Here is a 17,393-nt window from a genome sequence, read left to right on the forward strand (position 1 = left end):
GTTATCATGAAGGTCACATGAAACAAAAATAGCTGAGCACGTTTCATAGCTGAATCTATTCATGGTCAGCTACTTATGCAGGTTACGTATGCATAGTCAGCTGAGTTCCTGTTATTTTCTGATTTGGTTCTTTCATGCTTATTACGTCAGTTTGTGCCATAAGTCCTTTCACCTTAAGTCTTGCATCTCTCCTATAAAGTTGCAGACATTGCGACTTCCCTGCTGGAATAAACTTTACTTTCATTTGCAGTCGCAGTGCCTGCTCTGGTTTTGCCAGAAGCGGCTTGGTCATGCTGGCCACATGACCTGGAAAAACTGTCTGCGGATAAACGTTGGCTCCCTTGGCCAGTAAAGCGAGATGAGCGCTGCAACCCCAGAGTCTTTCATGACTGGACTTAACTGCCAGGGGTCCTTTACCTTTTTTTTAAGGCACAAGCTGTTTATATAATAATAATAAACTCTGGGCCACTCTGGGCGGCTTCCAGTCAAGTGTTAAAAACAATACAGCATTAAATATTAAAAACTTCCCTAAACAGGGCTGCCTTCAGATGTCTTTTAAAAAGACGATAGCTGCTTATTTTCTTCACATCTGAAGGGAGGGCGTTCCACAGGGCGGGTGCCACTACTGAGAAGGCCCTCTGTCTGGTTCCCTGTAACCTCACTTCTCGCAATGAGGGAACCGCCAGAAGGCCCTCGGAGCTGGATCTCAGTGTCCAGGCTGAACGATGGGGGTGGAGACGCTCCTTCAGGTATACAGGACCTGAATTTTATATTGAGTTTATATTGGCACAAGCTGTTTTACCTTTTTTTTAAGGCACAAGCTGTTTAAATTGTAACTGGATTTGAGGTGTTTAATTAGCATTTAGTAGTAGACCTACTGCTGAGTATCAGTAATTGCATGTGTAAAAGTTAATTAAGTTATGCAGAATTCTGAAGTTGTGTATTAGGATGGTAATCCCAGGCAAATCAATGGAAAAGGCTGATTTCCTTGTGAAGTGGCCATCTGGGGTTGGGATAAGCCATTAGGAGTTCAAAGGGGGGCTAGGTGTGAAGACTAAACTTTCAAGGAATTTCCTTGAGGTAATGAGTCATTTCACACATCAAAGGAGGGATCTTCCTCTGGGTACAAAAGACCAGAGCTTCGGTTAGGGGGGAATATTTTAGATTGTGATGTAGGGTTACCAGACGCCCCTGGTTCCCGGGGACAGTCCCCGGATTTGCAAATCTGTCCCCGGACAAATTCCATCCCCAGAATGTCCCTAGATTTGCAAATCTGTCCCCAGGAAACATGGCAGCTGCAGCCTTAGCAGCCCAGAGCCAGCCTGTTAGTGCAGTTGGCTCTGGCTAGCTTCAGGGGCTGCTCACTGCTGTGACGCCTGGCATTTTTCCTGCACCACGGCAGCGAGCAGCTCCTGAAGCCAGCCAGAGCCAACTGCACTACCAGGCTGGCCCCTCCTGGGCAACGGCCGCCCGCCCGTGACTCCCAAGCCTCCCTTCATCTGTCAAAACGAAGGGGGAAGGGGGAAGGAGATTGGGGAAGGCTCGGGAGTCATGGGTGTGCGGTGCACCGTTGCCCAGTTTTAAAAAAACCTCTGTGCATTTATGTTTCACAGGGTGCAAAAGAAGGGCTGTGCATCTTTATACAATATGCATGTGTGCTTGGGCCCAGGGTCTTTTGCCTCACCATCCCCACTACTGACTCCCTGGTGCTACTCAGCTTCAAAAAAATTCCCTGGATTCATTGAAAAAAATCTGGTAACCATAATGTAACCAGGAAGCTTTGGGGTTAGGGTAAGCTGAATGGGCCCTGCAGAGCCAGAGATACCTTGCAGAGAAAGGGATGCTGCAGAGACAGAGCAGCATATGATGCTCTTAATATGAAATAGGCTGGTGCCTTTTGGGGTGCTGCTGCTATGAGCCCCTCCATAAGTAGACTCAGGCTGTCTATGTTTGTGAATAAACCAGATATGTAATAAAGAGACTAACCTCCATTGTGCACAATTTTCTGAATTCTCATGCAACCGCTTGCGAAGATTGAGGTGGTGTGGGTAAATATATGAAATATAAATTAAGCAAACACATTGTCTTAATGTTTAGGAACATGTTGAAGACTTTGAGATGTTGTCCTTCTGGCTTTCAAACACATGCCATTTTCTTAACTGTCTGAAACAGTACAGTGGAGAAGAGGTAAGAATAATTTCACACTCCCTATAAAATAGTTGAACATCGCAATACAGTTCATGATTTAAATTTTTTTTGGCAAGTATCACCTGTTGGAACCAACTTTCACCTGAAGACCTAGACACCACATCCTTGTAGTCCATAGCCTTGTGAATCCGTACCTAAAAGGTTTGGGCCTGGCCTGAGATAGCTCTTGTGTCCTGCAGATTGTGAACATGCCCTTTCTCTTGTCAAGATCCATCATGGGTTGGACAACAGGTCTTGAAAGTAAGAGTTATTCTTTGCAAAACAAAGCTGCTGTCTTCCATTAAAATTACTTCTAGCATTAGGTAAAAATGTTTGCATGTTTACTTATTAACAGAGTGCATGAATAGCCTTTTGCTCTTCTGAATATATGTTTGTTTTTGTACTACTCTACTTAATATGCAGAAGTATAAAACCTGTATTATACTTATGGTCTTAAATGGCACATGTTTATACATCTGATTTTCAGGAATTTATGAAGCACAATACTCCACAACAAAATAAGAACAATCTGAAGCACTTTGACCTCTTGGAATACAGACAGGTCCTTAGTGATCTAGCCATTCGCATTTATCATCAGTTTATCATTGTAATGGAGAACAATATTCAACCAATGATAGGTAAGAAATAAATGCTGATAGCAGCACACATTCTAAGCTATTTCTAAACCTAATGGCTAAAAAGATATAGGAATGAATTATTAGTATTTTCTTGTTTCTTTATGCATGTCTGAAAAGTCTATTTACATGTATTCGTGGCTGAAATCTTATGTACATTTCCCTGGGAGTAAGAACCACTGAACAGAGTGAGACTTCTGAATAGAGGTGCATAGGATTCATCAAGGCTAAAAACTAGCTGATTCCTCCAGTCCTATCAGTTGAACCACTGTGATATTGAATTTTCAGGCACTCTCTAGCTGGGCTGCTGGGGAAAATATTCAGCAATCAAATGATGCAAAAACTGCAACTTGTTTTAAAGAGAAACCATGAACTCTGTTGTCAGGATTCAAGAAACCATCAAAGGCTTGGAACATACTCATGCTAATATCTGTTTAAGTGATAATCAGATTCTGTGCACGGATTTGTTTTTTCTTTCTATTTTAATTGCTTAAATACGAATAAAAGTGTGGTGCAAAGGGTCAGTGCATCCAACTGTTATAACCAGAAGGTTGGTAGTGTGAGCCCACCCAGTGATGGCTATGGGCAGGATTCCTGCATTGCCTGGGGTTGGACTAGATGACCCTCATGGTCTCAACTCTACAGTTCTATGATTCTATGAATATATATTACACAGATGTTTAAGAATATGGACTTTGAATACATATATATAGAGAGAGAGAGCAATATTTTTGTTTTGTAAAATAAAGTATATAAATAAAGTATTGCTACAAATACAGTGGTACCTCAGGTTACATACGCTTCAGGTTACATATGCTTCAAGTTACAGACTCTGCTAACCCAGAAATAGTGCTTCAGGTTAAGAACTTTGCTTCAGGATGAGAACAGAAATCATGCGGTGGCGGCGCAGCAGCAGCAGGAGGCCCCATTAGCTAAAGTGGTGCTTCAGGTTAAGAACAGTTTCAGGTTAAGAACAGACCTCCAGAACGAATTAAGTACGTAACCAGAGGTACCACTGTATATGCATTTAGCAGATTAAACAGCATAAATGCAAAGAAAATTATTCCTAAACTTATTCAGTTTATTTCTCCCGCAGTAGCATATATGGGTTTATATCATCCAGTGTCATTCCAGTGTACATGAGAGTCTGGTCTCTCTCACACACATATACTGTATGTGTGTGTGTGTAATATATACACCAGTCAAAAGATTACATTATCTGTTTGTATGAATGGAGGTGCAGTTCTGTGAATAATGCAGTTTGAGAAGAGACATTCTGAATCTGCTTCAAGGACTGCCTTGCTGAATTTCTTAGCATTTGTATTTCCGTTATAACCTCAGTGTTCACTGAATAATGGAAATCTCAAAATGTAGCCCACCCAAATGCCCTTCTTTATTGCATTACTGCAATAATAAGTAAGCTGGTATTTAAAACCTTTAAACAGCAGGACTGATTTCCAGAGCCAAATAGCAGCGATAAAGGAACTTGGTTTATTTTTATTTTTTATTTTCTCCTTTCTTGCTGTGTTATCTTTTCTAGTGCCTGGAATGCTGGAATATGAAAGCCTCCAGGGGATTTCTGGCTTAAAACCGACTGGATTCCGCAAGCGCTCCTCCAGCATAGACGACACAGATGCCTACACCATGACCTCCATCCTGCAACAGCTCAGCTATTTTTATACCACAATGTGTCAGAATGGCTTGGACTCAGAGCTCCTAAAGCAGGCCGTGAAGCAGCTTTTCTTTCTGATTGGAGCAGTTACCCTTAACAGTCTATTCCTTCGCAAGGATATGTGCTCTTGTCGAAAGGGGATGCAGATAAGGTTAAGAATAAGAATAAGAATAGAACATGTCAGTTAAGAAAAGAAAAATCTCCAGGGTAATGTTATAGGAACCAAAATACCGTATTTTTCGCTCCATAAGACACACTTTTTTCCTCCTAAAAGGTAAGGGGAAATGTCTGTGTGTCTTATGGAGCGAATGCCTACGGATGGCAGGGGGATCCTGCTGCAGTCGCGAGCAGAGGATCCATGGCTCCCCTTCCTTCCCTCCTCTGTGGCTCACTTTGAAGCAGCAAAGCGGGAGAGGAGCCGCTTACAGCCGTGTAAGCAGCTCCTCTTCTCTCCCGCTTTGCTCCTTTAAAGCGAGTGTGCTCTCTTTCCCTCCCTCCTCCCCACTCAGCTCGCTGAAAAGCAGCAAAGCTTTTCAGCGACCTGAGCCAGGGAGGAGTGAGAGAAGAGAGCCGGCTCACTTTAAAGGAGCAAAGCGGGAGAGAAGAGGAGCTGCTTACACGGCTGTAAGCGGCTCCTGTCTGGTTGGCTCCTTTAAAGCAACAGTGCTCTTCCCCTCCCTCCTCCCTGCTCAGCTCGCTGAAAAGCTCCTTCTCCACACACCCCATGCGTGCTCCTTGTCCCTTCAGTGTTTTTCCTTCCCTCCCCACTTAAAACGTGGTTACAAAGCACGAATCCACATGGATTCTCAGTATTTTTGCATCGGGCTACCCCAAACTCACCCTCAAATCGCATGTCTGTGGCCACAGCATGAACCACAAAAATCATACATCCACTGTTTCATTCAGAATATTTTTTTTCTTGTTTTCCTCCTCTAAAAACTAGGTGTGTCTTAGGGTCAGGTGTGTCTTATGGAGCGAAAAATACAGTACAATTAAAAATCAAATGGCATAAAGCATATCTGCAGATCGGAAAAAGCAGCAGAAATCCACAGGATAAACAAAATTTAGGCTGCAATCCTATAGCGACTAATTCTGGGAGTGAATTCCTTGAACTGAATGGGGCTTACTCCTGCATAGATACATAGAGCATTGCACTTTTAAAATAATAGCATTTCAGTACAGATTTAGAAGAGCCAGGGCACTCAAAAAAATAATTTTACGGTGGCTAAAAGTCAGCAGGGAGACCACAGTATGCATTCTATTGTCCATCACTGATTCCTTTTTTTGAATATTATTGCATTAAAAGACTTACATCTTGATAAAGTCTTGCACAGTGCATAGGTCAAGTGTTCCTATGCTAAGGTCTCCAGATTTTTTTCAATGAATCTGGGGACACTTTTCAACTTCAATGGATTTTGTATGGGGACTGATTTGTAAATCCAGGGACTGTCCCCAGGAAATGGGGACATCTGGTAACTTTATCCTATGCTGACGTAGGAGCATGATCATAAAGAAACATTTTGAAAACAACTTTCCAAATTTTATGAAATGGGGGGGGGGGAAGCAATCTAAAATGGGAAAAATAATGTTGTTTTATAAATGGAATATTATTACATTCCCGCATTTGCATGGCATACATAGTATGCCAGACATTTTACTCTGTCATAGCACATTGCTCTGGGGCAGCAGCTTGTGTTACCAGCTTCTGAACAAAAGGGAGTTTAAACAAAATTATCTTTTCCTTTCCTAGGTGTAATATCAGCTATCTCGAAGAGTGGCTTAAGCAGAAGAATCTGCAGAGCAGCTCTGCCAAGGAGACGTTGGAACCTCTTTCCCAAGCAGCTTGGCTCCTTCAGGTTAAAAAGACCACAGATGAGGATGCCAAGGAGATTTATGAACGCTGCACATCCCTCACTGCTGTGCAGGTATTATACCTAGGGTCTTCCTCCCTTGCTTGGTAGATTCCTAAAGTATCAGTTTATGAAACTTCCCTGGCTGTACAGACTGTCTTATTTGAAACCTGGTAAGCATTGTGCAAGGGACATGGGTGGCGCTGTGGGTTAAACCACAGAGCCAAGGACTTGCCGATCAGAAGGTCGGCGGTTCGAATCCCCGCCACGGAGTGAGCTCCCGTTGCTCGGTCCCTGCTCCTGCCAACCTAGCAGTTCGAAAGCACGTCAAAGTGCAAGTAGATAAATAGGCAAGTAGATAAACCGCTCTGGTGGGAAGGTAAACGGCGTTTCCGTGTGCTGCTCTGGTTGGCCAGAAGCGGCTTAGTCATGCTGGCCACATGACCCGGAAGCTGTACGCTGCCTCCCTCAGCCAATAAAGCGAGATGAGCACCGCCACCCCAGAGTCGGCCACGACTGGACCTAATGGTCAGGGGTCCCTTTACCTTTACCTTAAGCATTGTGCAAGTGAGCACAGTTGTGGTGAGATGCCATGCACCGCTTTTAAAGTGCAAGTCATTTCATTAAAATTGCTATTTTAGCAGTTCCTTTTCTCTGTCTTTCCTCCACCCTCTTTTTTCTGGATTTTTTTTTCATAATTGAAATTTTCCTATGCTGTCGTCGTCTCCATCCTATGAGTCCCCATATTATTCCTTGGATTATAACAGGGTTTCTCTTTTTTGCTCAATTTCCAATTCGCTATGTCAGCCCCTCCTGACACCTCCCTTTCCCCTTGATGTTTTTCCATTCTGCTGCCCTGGGGGGGGGTAACCTCAATACATATTTCAGTTATGACTGTAGAATCATTACAGTTTTTACTTGTATCGGAAGTATTCATGAATTTCTTTAAATCGTCCCTACAGATAGTAAAAATCCTCAACTCCTACACACCCATAGATGATTTTGAGAAAAGGGTGACTCCATCATTCGTTCGTAAAGTGCAGGTATGATTATTAAATCACAATCTCATTCAGAAGACATGTACCATATTTTTCGCTCTATTGGATGCAGTTTTCCCCCTCCAAAAATTGAGGGGAAATGTGTGTGCGTCCTATGGAGCGAATGCAAGCTTGTGCCATAGCCCCGCACAACCCCTCCGGCAGGGAGAGGCTGCACAGGGCTGTGGCTTCTTTAGCCCTGCGCAGCGTCTCCCGGCAAGGAGAGGCTGCACGGGGCTAAAGGGGAAGCCAAAACAGCGAGTGGGATCCATCCCGCTTGCTGCCTTGCCTTCTTCCATAGCTGCGCGCAACCCCTCTGGCAGGGAGAGGTTGTGTGCAGCCTGTATGCTGCTCTTTGGGGCTGGGGGCGGGAAATATTTTTTTTCTTGATTTCCCCCCCTAAAAACTGGGTGCGCCCTATGGTCCGGTGCGCCCTATGGTGCGAAAAATACGGTACTTTCTTTTTTAAAAAACCTGTTCCTTTTGGCAGCTTTAGCTCTTGTTACTTTAATCTTTTCTCTCTTTATTCTAATTCCAGGCTATGCTGAACAACAGAGAGAATTCTCCGCTGTTGATGCTAGATACGAAATATCTCTTTCAAGTGACATTTCCTTTCACCCCTTCACCGCATGCTCTGGAAACGATACAGATCCCCAGCAGTTTCAAGCTTGGCTTTCTCACTAGAATATAACATATACAGTGGTGCCTCGGAAGTCGATCGGAATCCATTCTGGAAATCCATTTGACTTCCAAAACGTTCGGAAACCAAGGCACGTCGGATGTTCAGGTTCCAAAGAATATTTGCAAACCGGAACACTCACTTCTGGGTTTGCGGCGTTTGGGAGCCAAAGCGTTCAACTCGCAAGGCGTTTGGGATCCAAGATACGACTGTAAACTAAAAAAGAATCAATCTCTTGAAGGATAAATGAACATCACTCATCTATGCGCTTCCTCAATCACTGTGAAGTAGTGTTTCTTAGCAGATAAATTTTTGAAAAACATTTGGAAATCAGGGTGTAAGAAATGGATTGCTGCATGTCCTATGGCCCATCCAAATGCTTTTAATCTTATTCCCTTTTGTAGATTGGACCTCATTGTAGCTTACAGGTGCTCAGCCCCGGGTTCCAGTCATGCAGAAGGCACTGGGGCCATGGTGGTTCTCTGTATTACTAAATAACTTTCTATAAAGAAGGACTAACAAGATAATTCTTTGTAATATTTTACTGTGATACAGTATATGTAACACTGTAAATTTACATGTCTGTATATGTATGTTTTATGGGAGCATTCATTTTGGTTATTTAATAAGTATGCATATAAATGATAAGACGAAATAGATGACGGTTATACCATGATTTTTATTGTGTCAGAATATTGTCACATATCTGGGTTCACACTCAAAAAACTCAGGTAAGGGAGGGAAGCTTGCTAAGATGCATTCATCTGTTGCAAAAACAAATCCAAAATAGGCATCATATTCCCAGATGAATGTCAAGTGTGTTTCCACACTAATAATTTTTTAGTGACACAGCTCACCAACACATTTATTCTGAAGAATCCAGATGTCATTTCTACCACGCTGTTGCATTCTGACTTTTCCAGTGTTAAGGTTGTCATTGTCGTTTTATAAAAAAAATATTTTTATTATTTAAGTGCTGTGTTGTGGCAATTTTCGGAGCTTCTAGCATATACTCCTTTCAGATGTGAGCTCTAGCAACACAATAGTCTCATGGATGGTGCTTCATCTCACATTGGTCCTTACCTGACCATCCCTTTGGCTCACTTCTTCTTAGATCTGTTCCCTCTGTAGTGGACGTCCTGAAGATAAAACTGCAGTGAAATCTGCTGGAGTTTCTAGATATTATTTTTCTTTAGAAGATGTACAAGCCCATTTAAAATGCATTATATAGCTTGCTTACAGCCTGTCACCCCAAGATCACATGGAGTTCTTTCCCTCATCCTCGCTGCTAACTGACTCCAAGGACCTCCCCTCAACCTACTGTCATTCAAAGTTGAAACTCTAAACCTGCTCACTAGGTAAAGGTAAAGGTACCCCTGCCCGTACGGGCCAGTCTTGCCAGACTCTAGGGTTGTGCGCTCATCTCACTCTATAGGCCGGGAGCCAGCACTGTCCGCAGACACTTCCGGGTCACGTGGCCAGCGTGACAAGCTGCATCTGGCGAGCCAGCGCAGCACACGGAATGCCGTTTACCTTCCCGCTGGTAAGCGGCCCCTATTTATCTACTTGCACCCGGGGGCGCTTTCGAACTGCTAGGTTGGCAGGCGCTGGGACCGAACGACGGGAGCGCACCCCGCCGTGGGGATTCGAACCGCCGACCATGCGATCGGCAAGTCCTAGGCGCTGAGGTTTTACCCACAGCGCCACCCGTGTCCCAGCATCCCCAAAGAAGAAGCCCCTTTCCCCCTTGCCTGGCAGCCTTGCCCTCTGATGGTTTCCTTGATTGTCCATCACCGGCCTTTGTCCTCTGCTAATGGCCCATCCAGCTGGCTCTGAGCTGGCTTGGCTTGTTAGCATAACAAATCCAAGGCGTTTCCATGTTTGGCAAAGTTTAATCAAACTTTGATTTAAGTCTAACTTTTACCAAATCTAGGAATTTTGGGGAGGATCTGGCACCCAGGAATTTAGGGGAATCTGGCCCCCCACAAACCCATCACAGTATGTAAGGGGTGAGACAATCTTTCAGCTATCCTGGTCCCAAGCTACAGTGGGTTTATCACCCAAACCAGCACCTTAATCTTAGGCTGCAAGCTAATTGGCAGCCAGTGTTTGTAGAAGAGAGAGGCTGTCCTTGATGCTGCCCTACGATGAGCTGGAGTTCTTAGAGCCAGAAGCAGCTCCAGGTCCTCTTTGCTGTAAGAGTGAAATGAAAACATTCAAAGCATTGGGGGTTTGCTGAGAGTTCCTCTTCTTCTCTGGCGAACACTCGTAGCCAAATAAGATTGTCTTCCATGAACACGGTTTTAACAGTGAGTCCATAAATGACTGTGGAGGCCAATTCTGGATCCACACGTCCTTCCACAGTCGGGACATAGGTTTCCGGGCAGGAGTTGATCACGGTGAGGGTTTGACAAGAGTGCCTTCCTCTTAGCATGTTTCTCCCTTTCATCCTGAGTTCAGCTGGAGCCCTCGGGTCCCCACTCTCCTATGGGGGTTTTTTGGGGGTGCGCTGAGTTCTAGCGCTGCCCTCCACGCCTTTCTGCCCACTCTATGTCACGGATGACACTTAGCACACTGCCATTGTCCTCCGCAGCAGACCGGAAGTCCTAAAGCTTTGCCTTGAGAGAGACTTTAAATCTCTTTTGTTGACCAGTATTACGCTTTCCATTTTAAGTTTGGAATAGAGTACCCGAGTAACCTCGGGTTACAGACACTTCAGGTTACAGACACTTTTAGGTTACAGACTCCGCTAACCCAGAAATAGTACCTTGGGTTAAGAACTTTGCTTCAGGATGAGAACAAAAATTGTGTGACAGTGGCACGGCAGCGGCGGGAGGCCCCATTAGCTAAAGTGGTACCTCAGGTTAAGAACAGTTTCAGGTTAAGAACGGGCCTCCAGAACGAATAAAGTTCTTAACCCAAGGTACCACTGTGGTTACTTTGGAAGACGATAATCAGGCATCCGCACAACATGACCAGTCCAACAAAGTTGATGTTGAAGAATCATTGCTTTGACACACCTGATTAAAGAAGCATGAGGTTGATTCTTCCAATGTGCTTCTTGACTGTTTCATGAATCCAGTGATGTCAGTTGCTTAAGAGAGCCCTCAATTTACGAGTTTGTTTCTATGTGATTTCAAGAGCTGTGATTGTGCAGCACAATCTTTTTTTTATTGCTATCAAAAACTTCTACAGAGATACAGTACACCATCCTGTTCATCAGATGACCAACCAAAGCAAGTGAAAGTTTACTGAATCACTCTACGCTGTTACAAACCAAACTATTACTGGGTCAGCTTTGTATCTGTACATTGGTTTCTGGGATGGCCTTATCCAGATACTTTGGGGGGGGGGTGTCCACAGAGTTCTTGAAAATGCAGAATACTCCTCTGACTTACTTCAGAACAACGTTTATAGTACTTTACTATCACTAAAAACCTTTTAAACTTTTGGTGGTCGTCTGAGGGTGGATTTCATTGGGGGAACGGATGCTAAAAGACTTAGCTCACAAGTAATGTGCACAATAACTCCCATTTTCTAAGCCCTGGCCTATAAAATAGATAGCATTGTAGAACAGATTAAAAGACACAGGCTAGATAAGTATGACTGCTGGGCTCATTTTAAGGAATAATTTCCCCCCTGCTTTGAAGCCTTTTGATCGGTTAATGGCTGACAGGAAACTGAATGCCATACAGATGGATTCAAAATGGCTCCCACTTTGATGCAAAAGCCTCGCTCGGGGGCGTTTTTGATTGATATCTGTAAGCATGTTTCATACAGAATAAAAGCATGTAAAGCCTGGAACCATGACTTTAAAAAGGGCACAATTTGACTGATGTGTAAAATTGGTATCCTGGAATTTTCTCTTGCACCCATGAGAGTTTTCCACTGAGAACAATTGTTAGTCTCTGGCACGTAAACCAGCGATGTGGAAGGTGCTACAATCCAAAAGTGCAGGCTTGTGTCTTAATACCCTCTAAGGAGATTACCTCAGCATTAAGCATGTCCTTGTGCAATTCTACTTGCACAGAAGATTATTCCTTTGAAGTGTCTGGAAGGCAAAAGGTTCTTGCTCCAGGGAAAAGAAGGTAAGCAGTATGATATTTTGACTTGGAAGTCTCAAACCCCAAGCAATATAGCTAATTTTTACAGCAGATCAAAATACAGGGCTCTTTGGTTTGTTTTATTATTTTCTACCCTGCCTTTTAGGGTGAGCGCTTGCTAGGTGGCTTTTAATAGAAATGTAAAAAGTAAAGCAACTTTGAAATGGTTACAATAACAGTAAATGGATTGAGGAACGACCTCTTGCTTTTCTGTATTTGTATATTCCGTATATTCCGAGATTCTTTGTGCCTACCCTTGTTTTGTCGTCGTCCCGGCATACTTTTTTCCTTGTCCCTGAAGGGCTGCATTCATTTAATGTACAACCCCCCCCCCCAAAAAAAATAAGATTTCTAGGAACCATAGTTTACTACAAAGAACTACAAATCCCAGCACCCTTAACAAATTACAGTTCCCAGGACTGTTTGTTTGGGGAGGTTTTACAGCCAGCGCTTCACAATCTAGCGTACTGGAGCCTTTACTGATCGAATCCAAGGAAGAAAGGAACAAATGAAGAGGAAAAAAGGAGGAGATATATTCCAAAAAACCAAAGAAGTTGGCAGTAGTGGAGAAAAAATACCTCAGCTGCACCATCACAATGTATTCTAATTAACATCCTTTTTCCACTTCTCAGCACTGTACATTTAGCACAATATCCTACCAATTTAAACAGCCACTGCTTCCCCAAAGGAATCCTGGGAACTGCAGTTTGTTGAGGATGCTGAAAGTCAGAATTTTTAAATTAATTTTCTAATTTACATTTTAAAGTATTAATTTAAACAACATTAAATCAATGACTCTTCTTCTTCTTCTTCTTCTCCCGTAGTTCAGTCTGCATACCATAAATCACTGCATATTTTACTATTGAATATTCCATTGTTACATCCATCAAAACTTATTTACACTGTCAAATTTATCTTAATGCTACCAGCTTTTTAAAATGTATACAATTTTCACCCATATATTCAATAAACATTTCCCAATCTTCTTTAAACAGATGTTCTCCGTGTTCTCCTATTCTATATGTTAAATCTGCAAGCTGTGCATATTCCATCGGTTTAAGTTGCCATTCTTCTTTTGTTTTCCATTCTTGGGCTAACAAAACACGGGCCGAAATAGTGGCATACATAAATAACCTTTTTTGACACCTGGGAATTTCCGTCTGATTTATCCCCCCCCCCCCAAATAAGCACCTTTTGGTCAGGTGGACCAAAAGGAGAGCCATTCCAGGATCCAGTCAGAAGCTGAGATGGCTTCTGTAATTCTCTGATGTCCCACTTAAATCAGGGTTGTTGAGCAGTATGGAAGGGTGCTGGGAATTGTAGTTCTGTGAGGAGTAAACTGAAGTTTCCAGGCGTCTTTGGGGTGGAGGGAAGCCCTGTGCTTTAAATGTGTGTGGTGTACAAATGAGGGCTGGGCCAGCCCTGGCAAAATGCTTCCTGCCTCATTCTCAAGTACCTACCTGTTCCACCCCATTCTCGTGTCTCTTTCAGTTCCAACTCCCAGCAAAGATGTGTGACCAGACCTTTTTGGCCAATGTGTTTGGCCCATGCGACAATTGTTCCAAAGACAGAGCCCTCCGGGAGATATACCGCAAATCAGAAAAAGTCAGCTACTGCTCACTATGTGTGGAAATGGTATGTGGTTGGTTTCTATTTCACTGGGTTTTTTAAATGGTCTTCAACGAACTTATGCTGCATACTGATTTTGGGGGTGGAATGTGTGGGTGCGGAAGAGGAAGTGGTACAACATTGGGTTGAAAAAAAAATGGAAGGGAGGGAATTATATAAGATACAGTGGATGCTCGGGTTGCGAACGTGATCTGTGCGGGAGGCACGTTCGCAACCTGCAGTGCCGCGTCTGTGCATGCACAGGTCATGATTCGTCACTTATGCACAAACCGTGATTTACTGCTTCTTCACATGCGCGAGCGCTGGAACCCGGAAGTAACCCGTTCCGGTACTTCTGGGTTTGGCGAGATGTGCAACCCGAAAATGCATAACCTGAAGCGTCTGTAACCTGAGGTATGAGTGTAAACTGTAAATTTATTGGATAGAGCATATGTTTCCTTGGGACTCAGTCCCACTGGAAGTTTCCAAGTAGACATATGCCGTTATGAATTTATGAATTGCTTCCTGCAACAGAATGTCCCAAAGTGCTTTACAAAAATAAAATGCAACGAGAAAGAGGGGGAAAAACCACATACTGTAAACCTAATAAAAACAAATCAGAGTATCACTTCAATAAGTATGGTTGTAAAAAAAATTCTTGATTTTATTGTTTTATCTTTTTGTAAACTGATTTTATTTTTTTAAACCATCATTCATAAATTACATGAAATAACGAAAATAGGAAATAACTATTAGACCCTCAGATCCTGAATCACAGGATTTAAATTGAAGACATTTTTCTTCCGGCAGGCTTTACCAGCTGCAAAGGTGTGTCTTTGCCACCAGTGTTATTTTTAAAATGGATCATTTCTTGGTGTTATTAACTTTTGCTATTTTTCTTGTACATCACCTTGTGTATCACTTCAAGAGGAATATCCCAGAGTTGGAAAAGTTTCAGGAAAGAGCAATCAAAACAATTAAGGGGATGGAGCTACTCTATGAGGAAATGTTTAACTGAGGAAATTCTTGAATTGCCCCCCTTAAAAACCAAATTGCCCCCAAGTGGGGCATGTGTTCCACATTGGGAACCATGGGACTAGATGATCCCTTCCAAATTTATGATTCTACAATTCCATGTATAGGAGCCAGCTCCTAGGCACCGAGGGGCCTTGGGCCCCCGGTTAAATATCTGAGGGTGCTGGGCCCCCCAAAGTTAATGGGCAGTGCCATTCAAATAGTGTGTGTTATGTACTGAAGTTCTCACCCTGGGCCAGCAGGGGGATACTGTAGATAGTTTTCACTCAGGTCCACATATGCAAATAAGGGATTGAAAGTGACGTTCAGTGATTGGATAGTTACGGAAAATGGTTACTGTTGCGTTGTAGTAGAGCTCTATATAAGCAGGCTGGCTGAACCCTTCAGTTCAGTTCTGTTCTGGCCTGTGAATAAACAAGAGCTGTTTGAAGAATTGCTGTGTTGCCTAATATGTTCACCCACAACTTAACAGTGTGCATGTGCTACATCAAATGAGCAATTATGGGGGGGGGGCATGTATGTCCCAGCCTGCATAACTGCTCATATGATGCTCAAACGAACCAAGTTCCCACGCTGCCCAGTCCTTTCCCGCTTACAGTGCAGGGCGAAGATGCCTCCGCCCGCCCGGCCCTGACTAGCCCGAGTGGGACAAGCGTCCGCCTTGCCTCCGGCGCGCCAATCAGCGTCGAGGAGGGCGGGGCCTCCCTCTTCCCAGCTCGCTGGGCGGATCCGGAGCTGTTGCTGCTGCTGCTCCTCCTCCTCCTCCTCCCGCCTCACTGTCTCTTTCCCCCTCTCCTCCTTGCAAAGATGGCAACCGAGGGGCTGAAGGAGAACGAGACCCTGGCGTCGCTGAAGACCGAGGCCGAGAGCCTCAAGGGCAAGCTGGAGGAGGAGAGGGCCAAGCTGCACGACGTGGAGCGTGAGTCGGGGGCCGGGAAGGGGGTGGCGGGGGTGTCTGCCTTGGAGAGGCTGTCCTCCATCCGAAGCAGAGATGGCAGGAGAGGGAGAGAGACGGGAGCAGGGAGCTGCGCATCATAGGAGCAATTCTGGGGGGTGGCCCAAGGATCCTGGGGGGTGGGTGGGGTGCTGGGCTTGTTCGATGGGAGATCGGGGGTGGGGATCCGGGGATCCTGCCTCCCCCTCCCTCCGCATCCATCTCTTCCACCTGCCCCTCCCCGTGTTGTGCTTCTTCCGAGTGTGGCTGCAAGGAAATCGCCCTTCGCATCATCATCATCCAGTAGCATCGCTAGCTAACTGCTGCGTTTGAATCCGAAAGCCTGAAAATAAAGTGGGGCGGGGGCTATAAATAAAAGCTATTTATTTATCGAGGCAGGAGGAATAGAATATCCCCAGTCGTCGCTGGATGCCTGATCCTCAGAAGCAGATATGTGTTTATTCGTGGGGGGGTGGGGGTGCTTGGTGAGATGTAAACATGCCAGGGAATGCAAGAGGCAGATGTGCACGCAAGGCTGAGCTTTATGCTCGGTTCCTGTAATAATGGTAGCCAGATCCAGGCCGGGGGGGGGGGGGAGAGCATTTAAGGCGACCCAATGAAAAACAGGGGCAGGGGCAAGCCGCAGGTCACCTGTCTTTTATTTAACCCTTGCATTAAAAAAGGAAGAAAATCCCCTCATTTTCCCCCTCTGCTGTCTTAAAAGCCCTGCCTGATTAAATCCATCTGCTGCTGTCTGCAAACATTGCAAACAGGATCGTAGATTGACTTCCTGAGAAGGAGAGGATTCCACAGCCTTGCTTGTTTTCAGAGCTCTTTAGAGCAGCCCTTCGCCAAACCGTTAGCTGTGGTGCCTTGGGGCTGATGAGATTTACAGGCCAAAACATCTGGAGGGCGCCATGTTGGCAAAGGCTGCTTCTCAGGGCTAGAAGATGGAGGGGGAGTTGCTGTTTGGGAAGGCAGGGAAACTTTTAAGTTGGCTGAGAGGAGTAACAGCATTCAGAGTTGTGCTGTGGGAAACTGCGGCCCTCCAGATGTTGCTAAATCACAACTCCCGTAATCCATGGTTCTATGGGGGCCATTCTGGCTGGGGCTGATGGGAGTTGTGGTCCAGCATCTGTAGGGTCACAGGATCACCAGCCCTGCCATCTGTTTTTTAGATTTGTGTGGGGATGCCAGCGCAACATTCACAGGTGTGCTTGCACCTGCAAGAGCCTGCTGGGTCCCATTCCCCTCACCCCACCTGCTGAAATTAGGCTTGAAAACAGCTTCTCCCTTACCCAGCGGTAATCCATCTGCCCCCAGATCCTACCAACACCACAATTCATTTAATAATAAACCTTGTATTGTAGACAATATAATACTTTTTTTCAAACCTAATTGCATGTTGTCATACACTAAACGAAACCAAAAGACTTTATAATCTCAACAACAAAAAAGAGACATTGCACTTTCCTTTGTATTTCTTGAAAATCTTTAATACGTTTTTTTAAAAAAGACCCCATTGCTACTGTCTCTGTCCCTCTCATGTTGCAATTAGACTTGAAAAAGCCTTCTATTAGAGCCAGTGAAAGACTTTTTTCCAAGCCTGACTGATTGTTATGGGGTGAGGTGGGGTTTGATCTTCCTAGAAAT

At 44.4% G+C, this 17,393-nt stretch overlaps 2 protein-coding genes across 5 annotated transcripts in view; both read left to right on the plus strand.

The window, feature by feature from the left end:
- MYO5C (myosin VC) overlaps window positions 1–8,150 on the plus strand; it is a 50,442-nt gene extending 42,292 nt beyond the window's left edge. For all 3 annotated transcript variants that reach the window (XM_053366083.1, XM_053366085.1, XM_053366084.1), the window contains 6 exons: window positions 2,098–2,187; window positions 2,675–2,825; window positions 4,363–4,645; window positions 6,245–6,419; window positions 7,307–7,387; window positions 7,920–8,150. In XM_053366083.1, coding sequence (XP_053222058.1) covers window positions 2,098–2,187; window positions 2,675–2,825; window positions 4,363–4,645; window positions 6,245–6,419; window positions 7,307–7,387; window positions 7,920–8,072 — 933 coding nt within the window. In that variant the 3' untranslated portion in view covers window positions 8,073–8,150. The remainder of the gene's footprint in view (window positions 1–2,097; window positions 2,188–2,674; window positions 2,826–4,362; window positions 4,646–6,244; window positions 6,420–7,306; window positions 7,388–7,919) is intronic.
- Window positions 8,151–13,657: 5,507 nt separating this feature from the next.
- GNB5 (G protein subunit beta 5) overlaps window positions 13,658–17,393 on the plus strand; it is a 32,906-nt gene continuing 29,170 nt past the window's right edge. Inside the window, exons 1-2 of one of the 2 annotated variants that reach the window (XM_053366089.1) lie at window positions 13,658–13,798; window positions 15,614–15,725. In XM_053366089.1, the coding sequence (XP_053222064.1) occupies window positions 13,673–13,798; window positions 15,614–15,725 (238 nt within the window). In that variant the 5' untranslated portion in view covers window positions 13,658–13,672. Of the gene's footprint in view, window positions 13,799–15,529; window positions 15,726–17,393 lie in introns of those variants that run through there. The other variant, XM_053366088.1, reaches the window with a different exon arrangement.

This window comes from Podarcis raffonei, chromosome 14 (genome assembly GCF_027172205.1).
Source record: "Podarcis raffonei isolate rPodRaf1 chromosome 14, rPodRaf1.pri, whole genome shotgun sequence".
Lineage (NCBI taxonomy): Eukaryota > Metazoa > Chordata > Lepidosauria > Squamata > Lacertidae > Podarcis > Podarcis raffonei.